General features: G+C 37.1%; 1 protein-coding gene across 3 annotated transcripts in view; it reads left to right on the forward strand.

The window, feature by feature from the left end:
• Window positions 1–22,433, forward strand: part of PRKG2 (protein kinase cGMP-dependent 2) — a 100,916-nt gene that overhangs the window by 65,203 nt on the left and 13,280 nt on the right. For all 3 annotated transcript variants that reach the window (XM_039220856.1, XM_039220857.1, XM_039220858.1), the window contains 3 exons: window positions 1,028–1,117; window positions 3,399–3,540; window positions 20,192–20,355. In XM_039220856.1, coding sequence (XP_039076787.1) covers window positions 1,028–1,117; window positions 3,399–3,540; window positions 20,192–20,355 — 396 coding nt within the window. The remainder of the gene's footprint in view (window positions 1–1,027; window positions 1,118–3,398; window positions 3,541–20,191; window positions 20,356–22,433) is intronic.

Consider the following 22,433-nt stretch of genomic DNA (forward strand, 5'->3'; position numbering starts at 1 on the left):
ATTAGGGCTGTCATTCCTTCACCTTCTGGGAGTGTTGCCAACGGAGAATTCTAGCTCAGTCCTTTCCTGGCCATTGTTCTAAGGTAGAGAAAACCACCTTGCCCAAGACCGCACTCTGTCTCCAAGTACATCCTGCATCCAATAATGACAGAACTCTTTGAGGCTGAGGCTTTTGTTGAAACTAGAAACTAGAATAGCCCAGCTCTCCTGCTGCCCCAGTGTGTCTTACTCGTCCCCAATGGATGTTGTTTCCAAGTACACTTCCCACTAACCTTACTGCTTATAGGTTTCTGTCACACAGTTTAGTGTTTGAGACCAACCAGAGGACATAAGAGACATAAGACATGGGCATGAAGGCAGCTCGTAAAGGAGACACATGCAGAGGTCTCTGGGCTTCTGGAGGAAAGAAAGGCTGTATTTGGGAGGTGAAATGATGCGCTTGGTCTTGAGGAAGGGATAGCACTATTGCAGTGAAACTGAGACAAAGAAGGTCAGTCTGTGTGGACCCCGCATGGATCCTGGGCGGGATACCATATTTCAGTAGTAGGTGAAAACCGACTGCCCAGATCATGTGTAGACGGCAGAGGCAGTCTAATAAAGTGGTTCTGTGTGGGCCCTGGATGCAAGATGCCTCGGTGTGAATCCCTCATCTGCCATTTATTAGCTATGCGACCCAGTTTTCTTATTGCTCTTGAGGACAACCATTACATTTACCTCATATCATAAAAGTCCGATGAATATATATATATATATTCATTTGATTATAAGTTAATTATATCTTATTTAATATATAATCCAATAAAACTATGTGAAGAAGGGCAGTCGAAAGAAAGGGGTTAACATGTGCAAAACAAGACAGGGAAGAAGATCAAGGAGGATTTGGGAAGAAGTCCCATGAGGCTGTAGGATTGTTGGAATGAGATGAGCACCAGTGTCCCAAATGTTATTGGTGATGTTCTTAAGTAAGTATACAAAACGTTCCAAACTAGATTTTTAATGATAACCATGTTTTTATGTGTCTTCACAGATTGTATCGCACTTTCAAGGACAATAAGTATGTGTACATGCTTCTGGAGGCCTGCTTAGGAGGGGAGCTGTGGAGTATATTAAGGGACAGGTAATGGAAAAGGATTATAAACAGTAACCTGTGTTCTCACATCTGACCTAAGGGATGGCTTATTCATGTTCATTTAAAGAGATATAAAGTCATTACAAAATCGTTCTCAGAAAATATTATGACTTGATAAAATAGAAATAAGGATATTTTCATGGCTGACATTATAATTGTGCAATAGACAGCCTATAAGGCAGTCACTGTCATTTCCAGATTAGGGATCAAAGAATCCCAGGCTTCCACAGAGTGTGAGCTCTCCATGATCACATGGTTAGTGTGAGGCAGAGTAGCTATAAACCAAAACGTTATTGATTCCGAATCTCTCCCGGAGACATGAAGAAAGGTGGTGGGGAGTGTGAAGCCCCCACTGAAAAGCAGAATGAGACCTCTGTGAAGGTTCAGTTTTACGAAAGGGGTGACTCCTACATAATCGAAACCACAGATATTTGTTGAGCACTGCCAACGGGGCAAGGCTTCATCGTGGACAGTGTGGATGTTTTCTAGACAATGTAAACTTCTGTAACCAAAAGGGTAAAAAGTATAAACATTTCCTCTGATAAGGTTTAGATTTTATTTGGAGAGATAATATAACATGCAGTTTTACAACATTCCACTATTTTTTTAAGTTTATTAATTTTGAGAGAAAGAGAGAGCGAGCGAGCGAGCACATGTAAATGCACAAGTGGGAGAAGGGCAGAGAGAGAGGGAGAGAGAAAATCCCAAGCAGGTTCTGCACTGAGCCCGACGTGGGCCTCCATCTCTTGAAATGCAAGATCAGGACCTGAGCCGAGATTGAAAGTCTGATGCTTAACTGACTGAGCCACCCAAGTGCCCCAAAACATTTTATTATTTAATGTGTAAACTAAATATTACAGAGAAATTGGCAGTTTGTAATTAAATGCCATATGAGTGGTGTAGATTATAAGCTCAGAGAAGAAAGATAAAAATGTGATGACAGAGGAAAGACTGGAACTAAATTCTAAAGATGAACGAAATCTGGAAAGGTAGTGGGGAAGGTAAACCAATGTAAGGTACGATAGGAAGGTTGAAATAGAATTATGTCTCTTTGTGGATAATTCACAGCAGAATTGGAGTAGGAGGCGAGGCCAGCACAGGGGACGGGAAAGCAGTTTGCATGAGGTTGTGGAGGTTAATGCCAGGCCACACATTTGGACAGTATTGCCTGGGCCGGTGGGTCTCAACCCTGGATTCTTCTTACAATCAGGTGGAGAGCTTTACAAAGTCAAAATGCTGGGCCTTATTGCCAGACGTTATGATTTGCTTCATTTTGGATGGGGTCCAGGAAATGATTTCTAACTGCTTCTCAGGCAATCCCAATGTGCATTCGTGGTAGAGCATTATAGACCTAGGTAATAGGAGACCTTTGAGTATCTGAGAAGAGATAGATGTGTTTCTGTTAGGAAAGTATTTTTGGATGGAACCCAGAAGCATGCGAAGACTTGTGCATGATACCTACAAAAGCATTTGCATCCTCCATTTCTGCTTCCACAGCCAATCTGTTTAGAAATGACGGTGGCTGCTATCTGTTAGGCATTGTGTCTGATTCTCAAAACAGACCTTGTTGAGTGAATAGTAAACCCATTTGACAGATCGGGATCTGAGGCTAGAACAGTCACACAAATTGCCGGTGGACACGGTGATGGCGGAAGCTGGAGTCAAAGCCAGTTTCTCTTATTCCAAAGCCACACCCTTCTTTTACTGCCTGCGGCAAATCACTGCCACATTTTAATAACTCAGTGTGTAAACCCACATACAGTGCTGACATGGGGCAACTCTAATATCACTGAGGTACACGAAACAGGAAAGAGTTATGGCCCCATTTCTACATGGGTTATTGTTACATGCTATACCAATAGGAAATGAAAATGATCACTTGAGTCATTTTTAAGTCAAGCAATAAATTACAGAAGTCTACTTTAAGCTGCCCATTAAAGTAGGTTGCATTTTCTCCAGAGTTTGCCATAAATGTCTAAAAAAGGCTAATTTTCCTTATGTTTTTATTATTTATATTCATATATGATTACCAGAAATGGTTGTTTGGTTGCAGACATTTTCATTTTAACAAAGTACTACTTCTCACTTACACTGAGGATCCCCCTAAATTTCTTTAGCCTCATTCACTGGCAGTACAAAATGCTGTTTAGTGTTGATGCTCTACAAAACATTTATATTGTATACATTTACCAAAGCAACAATTGACATGTAGAATAGACAATAAATATGTGTGTCTCGAGTATTAAGAAGGAAAATGATGTCGTTACAGAGGCAGCTTTGATGAACCCACCTCCAAGTTCTGCGTGGCTTGTGTGACAGAGGCATTTGATTACCTGCACCGACTAGGTATTATCTACAGAGACCTGAAACCAGAAAACTTAATTCTAGATGCTGAGGGTTATCTCAAATTGGTAAGACAAATTCTGTAACTTACAGCCTAGTAAGAGATATTTTCTAAACACAAAGTTGTGTCGTAATTGCAAATTTCTTTTGACTTGGATACGCCGGTTATTTTTACCTTGGGGGATGTGCCCTGTGACATTGGCACAGTTAACACAGGGAGAGGTGTTACGAGCACATTCTTTTTGGCTTAGGAACTTAATACTTCAACCGTTATTTGTGATTGTTACTAAGGATTCACTTAATAGAATGCCTGTGAGTTGGATTTTGTTCATATTTTTGTTTAATAAATTTAAGTAGGTTTTAATACATTCCTGCTACATATAAGGACTGGCTATAAGGAATAAAGCAAGAGAATGATTGTCTTTTTCTTCTGTCCCAAGATAGCCACTATCTGTATAGGGAGAAAAGATACACATATGAATGTTGGTGAGCCTTTTTTTTTTAATCTTTCTAGGTGATTCTAAAGTACAACCAGGGCTGAAAATCATGACACTAGACTCTAGGCTCCTTAGGAACAGAGACTTTCCTTGATATCCATCTTTATAATTTTCTAATGTCTAACTAACATGAATCCCCTGGCAGGTCATACTACAAAAAAAAAAAAAAAAATGCTACCAATCACATAAGCTGCTTTCGGTGGAAACTGTAAGAGAACTGGGCAGTCCTAAGTGAGGAGAAACCAAGGCACTGCAGACCTCAGGAGGGGACCCGGTCAGGATGGGGAGCCCAGGCTGAGTTTTCCTGAGTTTATTTTGTCAGTTTGTCGGGAACATGAAACCATCTCTGAATGTAACATTTACAAAGGTATTAGAAGTTTCTCACATCAGAACTTTTATATATCGAAACAGTAGCTACCATTTTATAAGCAATTTAGTATGTTATGTTTAATGAACTGTGCTAAACATTTTGCCATTAATATATTTAACAATTGATGAGATAGGTTTTATCACCCACGTGTTACATAGAGTAATGTGATTTAGCCTATTCCTGTTTAGCCTTAGGAATTAAATTTATTAGGTGTAATTACTAAGTGATTTCTCTCCATAGTAAAGGAGTAAAATAAGTCCTTTCATGTGAAATCTGGTAAATTTCCAAGAAACGTTTTGATCCACTCAAGCTTTATTTTATCTGTGAAAGACAGCTTTGAGAACTGGTGAGGTACTAACACAGGCCTCAATCACTCCTCTTTCCTCACAATTCCTTCATTGGCTATACCTCTTACAGCTATTTAGGGATACCTTTTGGAATATTCTAGAACTAAAGCCATCATGAATTGTGCAGACTATCCATTTGATTCATTCCTTTTTTTTTTCATAGCTGTTTTTTTTTTTTTAAATTGGGTAGCATATTAGTTATTCACAGACATGGAGGTCAATAAATATTTCTTCTGTTAACCATTATCCATCTAGTTAACTCATTTGCCAACTAGTAAAATGAAGAATGATAACTAAAGCCTTTAGTGATTAAATTTTCAATATTTTCATTTCTGGCTATATATCAAACTGGATGTACTGAAATTCTCTTACTACCAAATGTCTCAAAATAGTGGATAAAACATGAAAAGCAGTACTACGTGCATGGCTGACTTCATAAGACAGCACTGGGTTCCCCTGAGGTGGGAACCAAGCTTGAGCAGGAGTATAGCATAGAACACAAACAAGGAAGCTGCTGTCTTGTGGGCCCCCAGCAGTCCGAGATGACCTAGAGATTTGACTTCAGTAACTGCAGTTTTCGAGAACGGCAGGCCAGGTTTTGGACTTGGGCAGTGTGGGAAGTTGAATCAGAGAACATTTGTAAGAGCCAGGAATCACACAGATTACACTCTCAGAAAAATCGAAAACAAGAAAACTAAAGATTTAATTTATAAAGACAGAGTACATGCAGGAAAACTTGTTTTTCTCATTATTGAGCATTTGATAGAGGAACAGAAGAGTCCCCTTTAAGAATTCTTGGCTATAGGCTCATCTTAATGGAGGTTGGGTGCTCAGTATTCAAAGATGGAAAAATCTGTGCAAGAATTTGAAAATGGATTCATGTTGGTAGCTTTTTAAGAATCTGTGGACATTCTTTCCAGATGAATGGAATCTTAACTCAGGATACAAAGAATTCCCAGAGATAAAGTCCCAGAGAACATGAGCTCACATTAAAAAATAAATAAATACATAAAACAAAAAATATATATGAGGGAAAAAAGTACCATGAGCATTCTTTGACAGACATATAAGTGCCTTGTATATTGGAGTAATCAGACACAGAATTTAAAATTAATGCATCTAATGCCTTTTAAAACATGAGAGAGAGAATGGCAAGTGAGTAAGGAGCAGAGAAATAAATCTAACAGGTTTATAAAAAAACTAATAAACTATTATGGATTTAAGAATATAATAATTAAAATTACATATTCAGGGAAGTTTCATTAATGGTGGAGTTGCTTGCATTGGACTGATTTTCTTGCTGAGATTAATTATAATATATGTGTAAAAATGTGTGGAGGACAGCAACAAAAAGCAAACATTCAGACCTTGAAAAAAGGGAGCTATGCTGGCTGAAAAAATCCACTTTGCTACACCTGTTTATAGCTGTTCATTTCAAGACACACTTCCTTGTATAAGGCATGAGAGATGAACCTTTAGTTAGCATCATTCCTAACAGTGAAATAGTGAACAGTTTTCCATTAGATTATGAACAAGGTAAGAATATTTCTCTTACACTTTTTTACAACATTATAACAGAGGTCTTAGTAAATGTCATAAACCAAGAAAAAGAAATGAAAGGCCAAAGATGAGTAAGGAAGAAATTGCCCATCTTTATTTTCAGACAACATGATTTTATGTGGAAAAGCCTAAAGAATCTACCAAAAAAGTACTAGAAATATTAAGCATGATTACCAGTACAAAGTCAATAGATAAATAAAATTTAAGTCAATTAAGTCAATATATTAAGTCAATTATATAAATAAAAACTCTAATATACTAACTTCAAAATTTTTAAATGAAATACAAATACAACTTATAATAACATAAAAATTATAAAATTGAATACATTTAACGTATAAAAACGTGTAAGACCTCCACATTGAAAACTACTAACTATTGCTGAGAGAAAAAATATAACTAAATGGTAAGGTATACTATGTTCATATATTGGATAATTCAATATTTAAAAAGATGTCCATTCTCTCCAAATTGATTACAAATTCAAAGCCATTGTAATATAAATTGGAGTCGGTGTGTTTTTAGAAACTGAGGTATTTACTTTAAACTTTACATAGAAACACAGAGTTTAGAAAAATTAATAACCACTTTGAAAAAAGAACAAAATTGAAGAATTTATAATATCTGATACTATAAAGCTACAGTAATCAAGGCAGTGTCATAATATAAGATAGACAGATAGCCTCATCTAACAGAATAAAGCCCAGAAATAAACATATATAGTCAGCTGATTTTTAGCAAAAAGGGAAAAGCCAGGCTTCTCAACAGACAATGCTGAAACAACTGGATATGTGCAAAATAAAAATGAACCTGACTTCCACTTCACACAATGTAGAAAAATTAATTCAAAATAGATCAGAGACCTATAAAGCATCCAAAAGTAAGCATACAATAATATCTTCACAACATGGGGTGACACAGGTTTCTTAGACTACAAATAATAATAGTCTTAAAAATTTCAGGCTGCTATAATAAAAATTCATAGACTGGATGACTTAAATAACAGGCATTTATTTCTCATAGTTTTAAAGGTTGGGAAGTCCAAGATCAAAGTGCTGGCAGATTTGATATCTGACTGGTCAGGGACCCCTTCTAGACTGATAGAAAGCTGACTTCTCATTCCTTCAATGAAAGAGAGAAAGAGAGAGGGGGAGACGCACACAAACAGGTCACAGGGGTGGGTGGCTCTCTTCTTATAAGGGCCCTAATTGCATCATGAAGGTTTGACCCTCATGACTTGATTACCTCCTAAAGGCCTTACCTCCAAATACCACCATATTGGAGATTAGGGTTTCAAAATGCACATTTTGGGGAGACACAAACATGCAGTCTAATAATTGGATTTCATCAAAATTAAAATCTTCTCATAATTAAAAGACACTAAAAAATGAGTAGGCATGACGTACACTGCAAGAAAATATATGCAATACATATTTATATGACAGAGGACTTGATTATATTGGGAAATGCATAAATAAATCCTATAGCTAAGAAATAAAAAGACAACCCAATTTAAAACATGTTTACTTATTTTTGAGAGAGAGAGAGAGGAAGAGAGAGAGAGAGAGAGAGAGAGAGAGAGAGAGAGAGGAGAGAATCCCAAGAAGGCTCTACACCATCAGCACAGAGCCTGAAATGGGGCTTGAACTCACAAACTGTGAGATCTATGACCTGAGCTGAAATCAAGAGTCCATTGCATAACCGACCAAGCCACCCAGGTGCCCTGAGACAACCTAATTTAAAAAAAAAAAAAGGTCGAAGATCTTGAAAAATTACGTCAGAAGACATGGAAATGCAAATTAAAACCAAAAAGAAGAACCATTTCATATGTGCTAAAATGACTATAATTTAAAAGATTGACACAAGTGTTGGTGAGAACTTTCTCTCAAATTTCTAGTGGAGAAAGAATTGTAAACTGAATAATAATTTGTCAGTTTTATACAGAGTCAAACATACACCTTATCTCTGACAAAAAATTTGACTTCTGGGTAGAGCCTTCACTCCTTGGTATTTATCTAAGAAAACTAAAATCAAGTCTTCAAAAATCTTGGGCAAGAATGTTGCTAACAGCTTTGTTTCTAGGAGTCCCCAAGTCAGAAACAGCCAAAGTGTCTGTAACCAATTAAATGTATAAACCATTCAGCAATGGACTGCGGCTCAGCAATATAAAGGAATGAATTACAGTAAGCAACATTGTGAATGAATTTTAAAAACTATGTTGACCTAAGGAAGTCAGATACAAAAGAATATCTTCTGTATGATTACATTTATTGATATTCTAGAATAGATGGTAGAAATAAATACAATGGTTGCTTCTGGGAGAGGCATTTGGCTGGAAAGGGGCATCTTTCTGACCTAATGGATGTCTATATCTTGACTGTATGGTAGTTGTGGTAACATGTGTAATATACATCAAAATTCAATGAACTTATGCCAAAAATCTATGCATATTATTGTTTGTAAATTATACATTAATTTGAAAAATGTAACAGGTTAATATCAGATGATTAACAAATAAAGAGAAAACGAGTTCACTGAAAGATAAATTTAAATAATTTACACAGAATGTGACATAGAGACACAAAAAAGATGAAAAATAAGAGAACACAATGAGAAGTTCTTAAAATTTTAAACTGGAGTCCAAGATAAATATAGAAAGTGAGGGAAAGCAGTATTTAAAGAAACAATGGCTGAGAACTTGTCAGAAATTATAAAAAACAGTAATCATCGGGTAAAGGCACCCCAACAAATCCCATTTGGGACAAATTGTATTTGCTGTAGCTCCTATCTTTGTGTAACAAAACACTCCAAAATGTGATGGCTTAAAATCACAAGAATCATTTATCATCTCTCATAGGTTGTATGGGTCAGAATTTGGAGAGTGGTTCAGGTGGGTGGTTCTGACCTGAGGTCTCATGAGTTTTCAGTCAAATGGTGGCTGGGGCTTCAGTCAGCTGGAAGCTTGTGTAGAGCTTGACCAGGGCATCCAAATCCAAGGTGACTGACTCATATGGCTGGGAAATATGGCTGGGAAATTGAGGCTGGCTGTTAGTTGGGGCCAGTGGGGCTTCTTTATAGGTTGGCTGTCTTCATGGTATGGCAGCTGGCTTCCTTCAGAATGAGTCATCCAAGGAAAAGCGACCATGCTTTTTAAGACTTACTCTCAGAATCGCATCTTGGCACTTCCACTATATTCTGTTGGTCCCACTGGGCCAGCCCTCATTAACTGTGAGATTTATTGTGGGAGGGGACAACAAAAACAAAGAGAAAGTATTAAAAGCTATCAGAAAAGACAGTTTACATATAAAGTAGTAAAAATTAGGGTTTCTGTTGACAATGACAACAAGAGAATCCAGGACATAGTGGAATAGTATTCAAACTTCTGACAGAAAATAACTGATAAACTCGAATTGTAAGTCCAGGGAAACTATCTTTCAAAAGGGTGAAATAAGGGCATTTTCAATCAAAGATGAAGGGTGTTTACCATCTTCATACAAAGGATGTGATTAAGGGAAATGAAAAGTGATCCCTGTTAAAGGGTCTGAGATGTCACCTTAGAAAGATGGTAAATATGTTAAATCTTTTAAAATTATGGTGTAGAGTAATACTTCTCATTCTGCTATAAACTATTGAAAATGAGGAAATGCTAAATAACTGAACAACAGCAGCATGAAAACTGAGTGTAGGTGTAATTGGAATTAAAGTAGGAGAAAATGTCAGTCATTTTAAAAGAAGGCAGTAAGAGAGAAACAGGAAACCCAGGAAATAATCCAAGAGAAAGCACAAAAACTGAGAGTAGAAAGAAATCTAATATGTGTAGCCAGCTCTCCAGATAAAAAATAAAGATTGTCAAATAGATTTAAAAAATAAAAATCCGTTCCATGATGTTTACAGGAGACAGACCTGAAAAATGAGGATATAGAAAGCTGGAAGTTAAAAGGATAGAGAAATTATGTCTGGAAAATAGTCAACAAATTTAAATGCAGGTTTCACTATTAGGAAAGAAGTAGTCCTAGAGATAAAAAGAGTTACCCTTTGATGGCAAAAGGTTCATTTTGCCAAGATGATATGAAAATCTTGATCTTTTATTTGCCCACTAAAATGCTTCAAAAATAAACAGAATTTGAAAGAACTGATAAACAGAATTGAACAACTGTAGGAAATTTTAATATACCTCTCAGAAACTGATGGAACATTCAGACCAAAAATCATTAAAGCTTTAGAAGATGTGCACAGCACAATTAATAAACTTGATATAAGAGGCTTATAGGATATTGTTCCCAAGAGTTGAAGAATATGAATTAACGAAATTTGATTATGCACTAGGCCATTCAGCAAGTTTGAGCAAATATGAAAAATAGAAATTAGGTTGTCAGCTGGCAGCCCAGCTGAGCTGTTTCACTGAGGGTTCCTGAGGGGATTGCAGTAGAGGTGGGGGTGGTTGACGTGCCTGGTGACAGCACAGCAAGAATGCACATCTCGGTGATGGATACTAGGCAGTCTAGCCTTGGACATCAAATACTCATTGTAAGGCTGACCTTGGGCTCATTCTAAATGGTGTTTTTCATCTTCCTACATCATTTCTTGGCAATATCTGTAAGGGATCAGCTGGCTAAGGACAGCAAGGAAAGAATGGTCTCTTATTTTTTTCCAGCAAAGCACAACCAGTGAAAGCCTGGAAAAAAAGACCCAGGTAAGAGAAAGGTCTGGGTTTCGGAAGTCTCTCTAGAGGATGTAGAGATGTGCCTTTCTGTGATTGACTGCAGAGGATGAATTTGTAGGATGTGAGGGATGAAGACTTCATTCTACTCTTCTTCAAGAAGAAGAGACGGGCTTCCACCTGAGATTGCCAGCCAGATTTGTTCCCAAATGAATCCTACCTGGTCCCCAAGCTGCCTCTCAGTAAAAACACTGAGAGGAGATTATGGATTAGCAGATATTACTGAAAGAACATGAAGACTCTCACATCACCATCTCTGACCCATCCATCCAATAATTTCCTGAATCTTTCTCTACTTTCAAGGCCAAGGAAAGCTGATGAAGGCAATATGGTTAAGGGTCTTTTTTCTGGTTATTGTGAATGAATCAAGAATTTAAAGAAAAACCTACCTTGTTCTCAGCCCAAGCGGAATGAATGTGGCAGTCATCCTTCTTGGGTTTGCTCAGGAGAAAACTTGGTAGTAATCCTTAAACATTCTATATGGTCATGTTATTAAGTCGTGTTATTAACTCATGTTATTAACTCATCACTCATCAATAAATGTTATATATGATTGTGCTGTTAACTCATGTCGGTAATACTTCTCATGTGGTAATAGAGCCACTTAATCTTCTAGTGAGTATTATATAGAAAAATACAATGTAGAGCATATTACATGTTGATATTATTGCCTTCTTTATGACCTATCTTCCCCTCTATGCTAAGAGCCCATGAGGACAGAAACTTGTGCTCTGGTGCCGACTGCCAGACTTAGCACATTGCTTGGCATATAGGAATGAATGAAAGATCCCAAAATAGGAGCATAAAGGTGTTTGTTCACTCATGTCAATGTATTTAAGGTAGAAATTAAAAACAAACAAAAACCAGGAAGAAACCACCAAAAAAAATCATAATTCATCTCACTGAAATTTTAAGGATATTTCAAAACAACTCAAGGATCAGTGAAGATGACATTTTAATGAATATTATAAAACAGAGTTGCACAATAGATACTACATATCAACGCATGTGGGTTGCAACTAAAATGATAGAGTTATATTTATAGTCTTAAATGTTCCAACTAGGAAACAAGAAAGGCTAAAAATTAATGAGCTCAGCATTCAACTTAAGAAGATGGAAATGAGAAAAACCAAAAAAAAAAAAAAAAAAGCCAAAGGAAAAAANAAAAAAAAAAAAAAAAAGCCAAAGGAAAAAAGGAAAAAAATAAAGTTAAGCATATGAATTAATAAAATATGAAATAAAAGGGATACAGAACCAAGGATGATGTTTTGAAAAGACTAATAAAATTAACAAACTGGAAGTATTGATCAAAAGAAAACAGAAGAGGTAAAGAAAAATACCAGTAGGAATGAACATAATTTCAGTTAAAGCACAGATTTATGTGATTTAGAAAGTATTTGGGCAACTTTACTACTATATATGAAGTATGTACTTATTTATGTAAATGCGGTATATGTGTGAATAGTTGGGTTCTGGTGAGAGTTCTTTCTGGCTTGCAGATGGCTGTCTTCTCACTGTGTCCTCACATGGCAGAGAGAGAGACCATCTTTCTTATGTCTGTTTTCATTAGGGCACTAATCCCATTCATAATGACTGGTTTAATTTGTCCCGTAATTACCTCCCAAAAGCCCCACCTCCAAATATCATTATACTGGGGATTAGAGCTTCTACATAGGAGTTTTTTAGAGACCCAGACATTCAGTTTATAGCACTCCACATGCAGAGAATTCATTCAAGGACTTATAATTCTGATCATATGTGAATTCTTTCAGAAATCAGTAAGAGATAATTTCTGTCTTATTCTGTGAGGCTAGTGTAAACTTGGTTCTCCAAAGGAAGCTCATAGGGAAGGCAAATTAATGTCCCATCTAGGCTTCTAGCTCATAAATTTAGTGTAAAAATCATAAGTAAAATATTAACAAACTGCATACAAACTATAACAAGACATCATAAAGAAATTGGATATATCTCAGGAATTCAAGCATAGTTTAACATTTAAAAATTTTACCAAAGGGGCACTTGGTGGCTCAGTTGGTTAAGTATCCAACTCTGGCTCAGGTCATGATCTCATGGTTCGTGAGTTCGAGTCCTGCATTGGGGTCTGTGCTGACAGCTCAGAGCTTGGTGCTTTGGATTTTGTCTCTCCCTCTCTCTCTGCCCCTTCCCTGCCCCGCCATCTCTCAAAAACAAGAAAACATTAAAATTTTTTTTAAATTCTGTTAAACCAAATCACCATTTTAATAGATTAAAAAAGAAAAACGGTGGTATAATCACCTCAATAGATGCAGAGAAAATTTTGGTATGTTTCTACATTCACCTATGATAAAATCTTAGCCACTAGGAATAGAAATAAATTGTATTAACCCAATGAAAGATATGTGACAAAAATTTGGAGCAAACACTGTACATAATGGTGAAACACCAGAAGTATGCTTTTAAAAGTCAGTGAAATAAGCACTTCTATATTTTGCTGGAGGTTCTAACTCAAGGCAGGGAGATATAAATAAAATGGAAAGATTGAGACATAAACAACAAAGCCCATTTTCTTATGTGATAGGATTATGTAGAAATCCAGAATGTAACAATAAATCCTTAAAATTAAGAGTTTAGTATGATGCTGATATAAGATTAGTAACATAAGAACTAAGTGTATTTTTAATTGATAAATTATAGTTTTTAATTGATAAAGTCATATTTATCATAGTTGAAGAAAGGTATTTAAAAATACGATTTTTAAAAAGCATACAAATATATATATTTGTATACATATATATACATAATAGAAATGAAAATATAAGTCTAGGGCTAAGTCTAACAAAAATGTGTAAGATCTTTATTGAGAAACTTAGATGAATTTATAGAAAGACATTCAAATTTGTGAATTAATAGGCTCATTCCCTTTCTTCTGGGCACAAAGCTAGACAAGATGCCCCATCCTTCCTTGTGGCCAAGTCTGGCCCTGGGGCACATTTCCATCTAGTGAAGTGTGAACTGACATGCTATGTACCATTATCAGACCCCGGCTGATAGCGATCCCTACACATCATCTTGTTGCAGTCTTTATGACTTGCAGCCAACAAATACTGAGATTTGAAGTGGGCAGAGCCATAACATGGTAAGAGCCTGTGTCCCTGTCCCACTGCTTGGAGATCCCCCTACTGCTCAAGAAAACTCATTATGAAAAGAGGAGTAAATTAATGTAGAGCTTTAAGCTTTTGTACTTTTTAGATATGTTTGCTACAGTAGCTATAGCATTAATTACTGTAATTCAGAAAGAGATACTAGGTTTAAAAATAGCAAGACTCAGCATCACAAAGAGATGAATAGTCTCCAAAGTGATCTAGAAATTAGATACCCTTCCAGTGGAATTCCAGCAAAGCGTCCCATGAAGTTTGGCAAACTGATTCTAACATTTATATAGAATAACCAAGGGCCAAGAATAGCCAGTACATTTCTGAAGACAAATAAGACAAATAAAAACTCTCTCAGATATCAGAACTAATTATAATGTTATAGTTCAAACTAATTATTAATGTGGGGGCAATGTAAATTGAAACCACAGTGATTTGATGCTTAAAAATGGCAAAAATTAAAGTCGATATCACTAAAGGATGGCAAGGACGGTGAGGACCAGGAATGCTGTACATGCTGTTAGTGAAGGGAATGGTAAGATGGTAGGATCCCTAAGGAAAGTAATTTGACAATATGTAGTAAGATTGAAGACACCGCATCTTTGATCTTGTCATATCTCCCATTTGTCATCTGCATCTGCTAGGTAACATGGAAGATGATGGTATTAGAAGCGTTTCTATAATAGCACACAATTAGATATAAGACAAATGCCCATTAACAGTGTAATAGACAACAAAATCACTGCATGTTAATTCAGTGGTGTATGATACAGCAGTGAAAATAAATGTACTCCAGTATCAATTAAATTCACAAGCATAATTTTAAATGAAAATGGGCAATTTGTGCAAAATAAATAAAAGATTTATCTAAATATTTTAAAGATGAATTTATTTTACTTAAGGATTTTTACTATGTGGCAAAATTAGGAATGAATACGAGTCTCTGACAAACACAAACGTCAAGATAGTGGTGACCTCTTGGGAACACGCAGGACACCGTCGGGGGAGCACACAGGGCTTCTGCATTGGCTCTGCTTTGTTGTTGTTGTTGTTGTTGTTTTACAAATAGTTTATTGTCAAATTAGTTTCCACATAACACTCAGTGCTCATCCTCACAAGTGCCCTCCTCCATGCCCATCCCTCCTCCCCCCAATATCCATCAGTCCTCAGTTTTTGTCAGCATTCAAGAGTCTCTCATGGTTTGCCTCTCTCCCTTTCCCCCACCATTTCCGCCCTTCTTCTCCCCCTTGTTCCTCCGTCAAGTTCCTCCTAATCCTCCTATACGTGCAAACATATGATATTTGTCCTTCTCTGCCTGACTTATTTCGCTCAGCATAACACCCTCAAGGTCCATCCATGTTGCTACACATGGCCAGATTTCATTGTTTCTCATTGCCATGTAGTATTCCATGGTATAGATAAACCACATCTTCTTGATCCATTCATCTGTTGATGGACACTTAGGCTCTTTCCATGTTTTAGCTATTGTGGAGAGTGCTGCTATGAACATTGGGGTCCATGTGCTCCTATGCCTCAGCATTTCTGTATCCCTTGGGTAAATTCCTAGCAGTGCTATTGCTGGGTCATAGTGGAGTTCTATTGTTAGTTTCCTGAGGAACCTCCACACTGTTTTCCAGAGAGGCTGTACCAGTTTACATTCCCACCAACAGTGTAGGAGGGTGCCCGTTTCTCCACATCCTCGCCAGCATCTAGAGTTCTCTGATGTGCTCATTTTAGCCACTCTGACTGGCGTGAGGTGGTATCTCAGTGTGGTTTTGATTTGTATTTCCCTGATGAGGAGGGATGCTGAGCATCTGCTTTGTTAACCTAGTGGTGGGCACAGGGGTGCCTTTATGCCCATGCTTTATAACCTGCATGTTTGTTACATATTTTACAGGTATTGAGTTTTTCCTAACTTGAAAAATAAAAGGAGTCATCAGGTTCAGCTAGATTCCTTTTCCCAGACCATTATTAGCTGTATTTATTAAGTAACAACTCAGCTTTTCCCCACGAATGTGCTTAATATATGCTGCTTCTTTGCCCTTAAATATTGTCTACTTTCTCATCAATTTATGTTAACTGGAAAATTCCCTTTGGAACCTGGTTCAAGTCTCACCTCAAGTATCTGTGACCTTCTAACACTTTAATTTTTTCATCTCTAACATTGGGGTAATAGTCACTAGCTCCTAAAGCTGTTGTAAAGATCATACATATACATATGCATATACATTTACATATCTTATTGAAACCGATGTTAACAGTTATCTCTTCATGCAGCTTTTTTCACCAAACAGGTGTTGAACATCTGCTGTGTTACAAATGCTGTAGGGGCTACAAAATGAATAGGATATAATGCTTCTCCTCAAGGAGCTAGATTTATTCACACACAACTAGATGATGCTGCATAAGGGATGTAACTGTGGAATATTAACAATATTAAAGAGCTTCATAGGAGAAAATAATTAGTTCTGTAAACGCAAGGAAAGCTTCAAAGAGGTGGTGGCGTATAAGATGAGCCTCAAAAAAATTTTTTTTTCAGTTTGTGCTCATCCACGCAGGGCTCCTCTTGATCTTGCCCACTTCCTAGTAAATGCTCTAAGTATTTCAGGTGAGTCACCACACCCCCATAGAAATGGACCATTGCCATGAAAGACTCATCCATCCCATACCCTAGCCTCCCTCATCCCCACCTCCATACAGTGGAAGCCATCCACTGCCTCCCTCCCTCCCACTTCCATACAGTGGAAGCCATCAAATGTTGCCTGTTTTAGTGGATGGATGTTAGTATCATAAGGATGTGAAATCGTCTTTGGTTATTGCAGGCAGGATAAACAGATTCCATTTTACCCTTGTCTAGACTTGGGCAAAGTAAGTGACCTGAAAATTCCACATAAATATTTTTTTGGAATGTTATGTCCCCATGAATCATTTGGTGTAATTAGACTGGTCATTTTGTATCCACTTTTTATGTAACCAAGAGAACCAATATCTGACAAATTTACTGACCCAGAAAGAAACTTCTGGGAAAAAAGCTAACACTTACTGGACGCAGGCTCCGACAAGCCACAATGCTAATTTTTCTATTTCTGAATGATGCAATCACTGCTACAGGTTTAGAAGCATCTTAAAGGCTTCTAGTTCATTAAAATCTTTGGAGACTTAATGTTTTTAAATTCTCAGCATAATGTAAGCTGTTTTTAATAATAGAAATTTAGTAGAGACAAGAGAAAACCTTTGTGTAGTTTCTCTAGATATTCTTCTAGAAAGCCCAGTTTTGTTAGAATTTTCTCTTTTAAAAAGTGGGGGTCTATTTTCTTGCCTTCTAGAATGATTGTTGAAGACAGTAGGACCCGCATCACCCTTCTTTATCCTCCAGTAGGTCTCTTAGACAAAAACAAAAAGTCTGAAGCTCTGCCTGGGGTTTATCAGACAGATACATAATCTGCCCTCATTCACTGTCTCTCTCTTCCCCTCACACCCTGACCCAGCCACACTGGCCTACCTGCTTATCCTTGAACTTACCACGGATGTTCCCAAATGCTGGGGCCTTTGCACTGTTCTTTCTCTGTCAGAATTACTCTGGCTTAGATTTTTTATAGAGCCCTTTTTCTAATTTCACACAGATTTCTGCTGAAATCTGCTCAAATGCTACATCTTCAAAGAGCCTTTTTGTAGTCATGCTATTTGAAGTAAAACTCCTATTGATCTCCATACCTAACTCTACCCGATGTTTCTTCATAGGATATGTCACTATCTGGCATTATTATGTATGATCTTCTGTTTTTATGCATATTCTCCTCTTTCTTTTGAATATAATCTCTGGGAGGAATGGGCTTTGTATCCCAGTGCTTGGTACATACTGGTATTCAATAGATATGCATTGACTGAATGAAGGAAGGAACTTGGGTTTCTGTTCCTCGAAGAGATAGTGTTAGAAAAGACTGAGCCTTCCTGGTGGAGTCCAGAGTGGTGCAAGACAGAGGTGGTATGAATGTCTGTAGAGAATGCACAGAATTTGATGTCAGAAGATCTGGGGCCTTCTTTAATAGGCATGTGACTTCAAATGGGTCTGAGTGTGAATTTCCTCTGACCAAATAGATTAAAATAAAGTTGATAAGATCAAAAGAGAAAAGTGGTAATATTTCATAAATCTTAAAATCTTAATATAATTATTGCCATCTCTGTGGGCCAATATTCAGATATTACAAAGGCAAAGCCAGCTATCCGAATGAAAATTCACCATTTCCAGGGCTGGAAAAGTTTCCTAAACATCTAATGAATTTCCAGTCATTTTGAAATGGAAAACTTAAATACCATGAAAAAAAAAATGAGTTGAAAGGTGATTATGAAACATCAAAATGTAATATTTCCATATGTGCATGCACACAAATGCAATTATAAGCATTGCTTTCTTGTCTCTTAAATTTCAGTCTTTATAAAATTAGCTAAGATTTTCATATCGGTTCTTCCTCTGAGGAATAAGTAAATAAGCTAATCTCAGCTGGTTACAAATTTTAATTTCATAATATCCCCAATCATCCCTTAGATATAATCTTTATGAGTCATTTTATATAGATAAAAGGAAACAGTAAAAGTCCACTTCAGATTAGGCTGTTTAAATTCTCTTTTTCTAATAAGGAAATCCTTGCTGTTGTATGATAAGTACTAAAAAGCATGAGTAAAAAGCGAAATTTCTAAGAGATTTATTCAAGATGAAACAAAGACTTTAAGTATTAATAGTCAAATAAATAAACAAGGACTGGATTTTCTAGGTCATTGACATACTCTTTTAGGTGAGGGCCTCTTTGGTTATATTAACCTTATTTTCTTTTAGCCAATAGTCTTGCCATATTGAGATAGTCTGTGCATAATGAAACATTAAAATGTGCATGTTGAGGCCCAGGAATAATTTGTGTCTCTGTTTACTTCAGGGTGGTGGAGGATGGTTTTATTGAAATAATATCTGTATGTATTAGAGATGAAAATACATGCTAAATAACCCCTGTGGACAGAAACCAACTGTTTGTTTTGCAGGGCAGGATTTCAGTCATGTACACTGCCCCCATTCAGTGAGAGAGCCTTCTGTTGATCCGGCCTTCTTTCCTGTCTCTATTCTGTGCACAGAGTTAGTTCGTTGAATAGAGTCTCAGAGCAGTGGAGAGCCTTATTCTGAAAAGACGGATGAGGGTAGCAACAATTCATTACCCTAGGAGAGTTTCTGATCCTCAGTCAGGGCCAGGCTCAGATATAACCTTCTAATGATATCTTCCCGAGTAGCCTTCTCCCTAATGTTCCAGAAGTATACGTATTTGTCCCTCTGCACAATTTTCTACTGTATCATGTATTACATAAAGTAATATCAATCACATATGTATAAATATTCCCAGTACTCCGAGTTTCTCCTAGTCAGCTCTCTGTCTCTAAGCCTAGCACAGAGTCTGGCCGACAGTGGATGCTGACTGTGTCTTTCCAGAACAGGTAAGTTCATGCAGGTGTTATTCACCACTGACCTCCCTGAGGACTGAAAGGGTACACAGGTTGGCCAAAGTTGAGATGAGATGATCCTAGCTTTTCTTTGGAATTCCAAAATGTAAAGGGCACAGACGTTGTTCATAATGGTTTTTAAAGATTGAGCGGAATTTTAAGACTCCTTTTTTTAATTTCCAAAAATGATCCCTTTCCCAAACTCTCAATTATGCTGTTATTTTTCTTTTTACGATGAAGCTTGAAGTGCAGCAGGGCCAATCCCTTCCCCTTTCTCTCCTTTTCCCGATGAATACAACCACTGATTGGAAAATTATTTGTCTGCTTCCTCTGAGCTTCACATTTGTTGAAATGGTCTGCCCTTGCCAGCCATTCCTTTTATCCTCTGGGGGTGTAGGGCATAGAGGTATATGCATGGAACTTTGTCCAGTGTAACTAGATTCATGCCTGGGCCTGCAAAAGAAGACATGAGAGTGTCAGTGATGTGGTGTGTGTGTGTGTGTGTGAAGGGGAGGATGGAGGTATAGACAGAAGATAGAAGTCCGAGGGAGACTTAAAGAAGAACATGAGTTTTATGGTCTCTGAAAATATCCTTGGCATTCTTTTGCAGGTTGACTTTGGATTTGCTAAGAAAATAGGATCTGGACAGAAAACGTGGACATTCTGTGGAACTCCAGAGTATGTAGCTCCTGAAGTCATTCTCAACAAAGGACATGACTTCAGTGTGGACTTTTGGTCCCTGGGAATTCTAGTGTATGAGCTCCTAACTGGCAAGTAAGTACATTCAAGTTCACAGAAGTGCCAAAATAATTTACTAATGATAAACATATATAATTTAAGAGTTTAACATTTTAGAAATAGTTCTGATTTCTGAAAGTCATCAATGTGATGACTTTTCCCATGTGTATATTTTACATATAACATGCTTCCTAGTTTGTAACATGGAGAACACATTGAGGAAGGTATGAGAAAGGAATACGGAGTTTCTATGGTTTTCCTAAAATGGCAAGGCCTCTTATTATAGATAACGTGCCAAGGGGGTGAAGATTTTGGTAATCCTGTTTTAAGAATAGGAAAAGGAGTTGAAGTTGTGGGCTTTTATTATCTCCTCTTATATATATATTTTTGTAATTGAGAAAATAGTAATCATATTTCAATTAAACCTATTAAAGAATGAAACTACATTTAGCCATGTTCTTCCATATTCCCAATAAATCATTAATGAGAGAAGCTAAGAGAAAAGAACATGGCTGGATTTAAATTTTAATCTCTTTGTCATCTGCTTTCTAGAGGTGCTAATGAACAGAGACCAGAAGACACAGCAGGGGGCTTAGCAGTGAAAATTGAATTATCATTCCTGCAGAGATTAAAGGGCTATGTTAATGAATCCAAGACCCCAAATATTCAACACACATGCACGCATACACATACGTGCACATGCATTTATACCCACACGTGCACACACACATAGTAGGCTCTATGTAATATTACTTGACGTTGTGAAACACTTTACAGTTTACAAAGCACTTCCATATGTATTATCTAGTTTTGCTTTGATAAATCTATGTGGAAATTAAAGAAAGAATTTTTATTACTTTATAATTTAATTTTTTATTATGATTATTTTATGATTTAAATTTTTATTACTTTATAATTTAAATTTTTATTATGATTATTTTATGATTTAAATTTTATGGATTAGAAAGCCAGGACAGACAGCTGCCTGCTTAATATCAGGGGTTTGCTCCCAGATCTTCTAACTCTAATGTGACACACTTTCCATTACATGCCCATGCATGTGTTTTTATTATTTTTTTAAATGTCTATTTATTTTTGAGAGAGAAAGAACAAGCACATGCATGGGGTGGGGAAGGGGCAGAGAGAAGGGTGGGGGCAGAGGATCTGAAGTGGGCCTGTGCTGACAGCAAGCAGCCTGATGCGGGTCTCGAACTCACCACCGAATGGTGAGATCCTGACCTGACCTGAAGTTAGACATTTAATGGACTGAGCCACCCAGGCACCCTCATATATATTTTTAATGTAATGCATGGACTTAACACACAAGATTTAGTTCAGTTTTCTACTTCTGTTTCTGATTTGATCATCCCTGTAAACTTTCATGAACAAATATTCTCAGTCTTATATTCAGGGAGGATTTGCATATGGAGTGGGATTCAAGTCTCTACACATTCATAGGGGTGCCTGGGTGGCTCAGTAGGTTAAGCGTCCTACTTCAGCTTAGGTCATGATCTCACAGTTCGTGGATTTGAGTTCTGCATTGGGCTCTGCACTGACAGCTCAGAGCCTGGCGCCTGCTTCAGATTCTGTGTCTCCATATCTTCTGCCTGTCCCTCCCTCACACTCTGTCTGCCTCTCTCTCAAAAATAAGTAAACATTAATAAAAAAGGTTTCACAAAATCTTGAACTTTTACCCTACAGATTCCAATGTTAGATTACCCGTGGCTAAATTCTACTTCCCTGTCTATATGCATTAAGCAAACAGATATGAAAGATTATTTTATATTATCTGTATTCATTGCTTAAGGTTTTGACGAAGAGAAGAGAAAATTGTCCAGAATGTCATTCAGAGAGAAAGTTGCTTAAATTCTTGGGACGCAAGGAGTTCTGTTTCAAGAATTTGTTCCTTACCCCTGGGAAGTTTGTCCACTGCGTTTCTAAGAGATACATATGGTTCCTGCAGGCTTAACTAAAGAATATACACCTCAGTTCTTGTCAGCTGCAATAAATCGCTACAAGGCGTATGGAAATAAGGGAGAGAATAAGGAAGAGAGGAACCCGGATAATGCGGAGTTGCTAAAGTGGCTTTGAGCTGTCAAGAAGTTGAGAAATTA

This window comes from Hyaena hyaena, unplaced genomic scaffold (assembly GCF_003009895.1).
Source record: "Hyaena hyaena isolate Hyena2069 unplaced genomic scaffold, ASM300989v1 scaffold_915, whole genome shotgun sequence".
Lineage (NCBI taxonomy): Eukaryota > Metazoa > Chordata > Mammalia > Carnivora > Hyaenidae > Hyaena > Hyaena hyaena.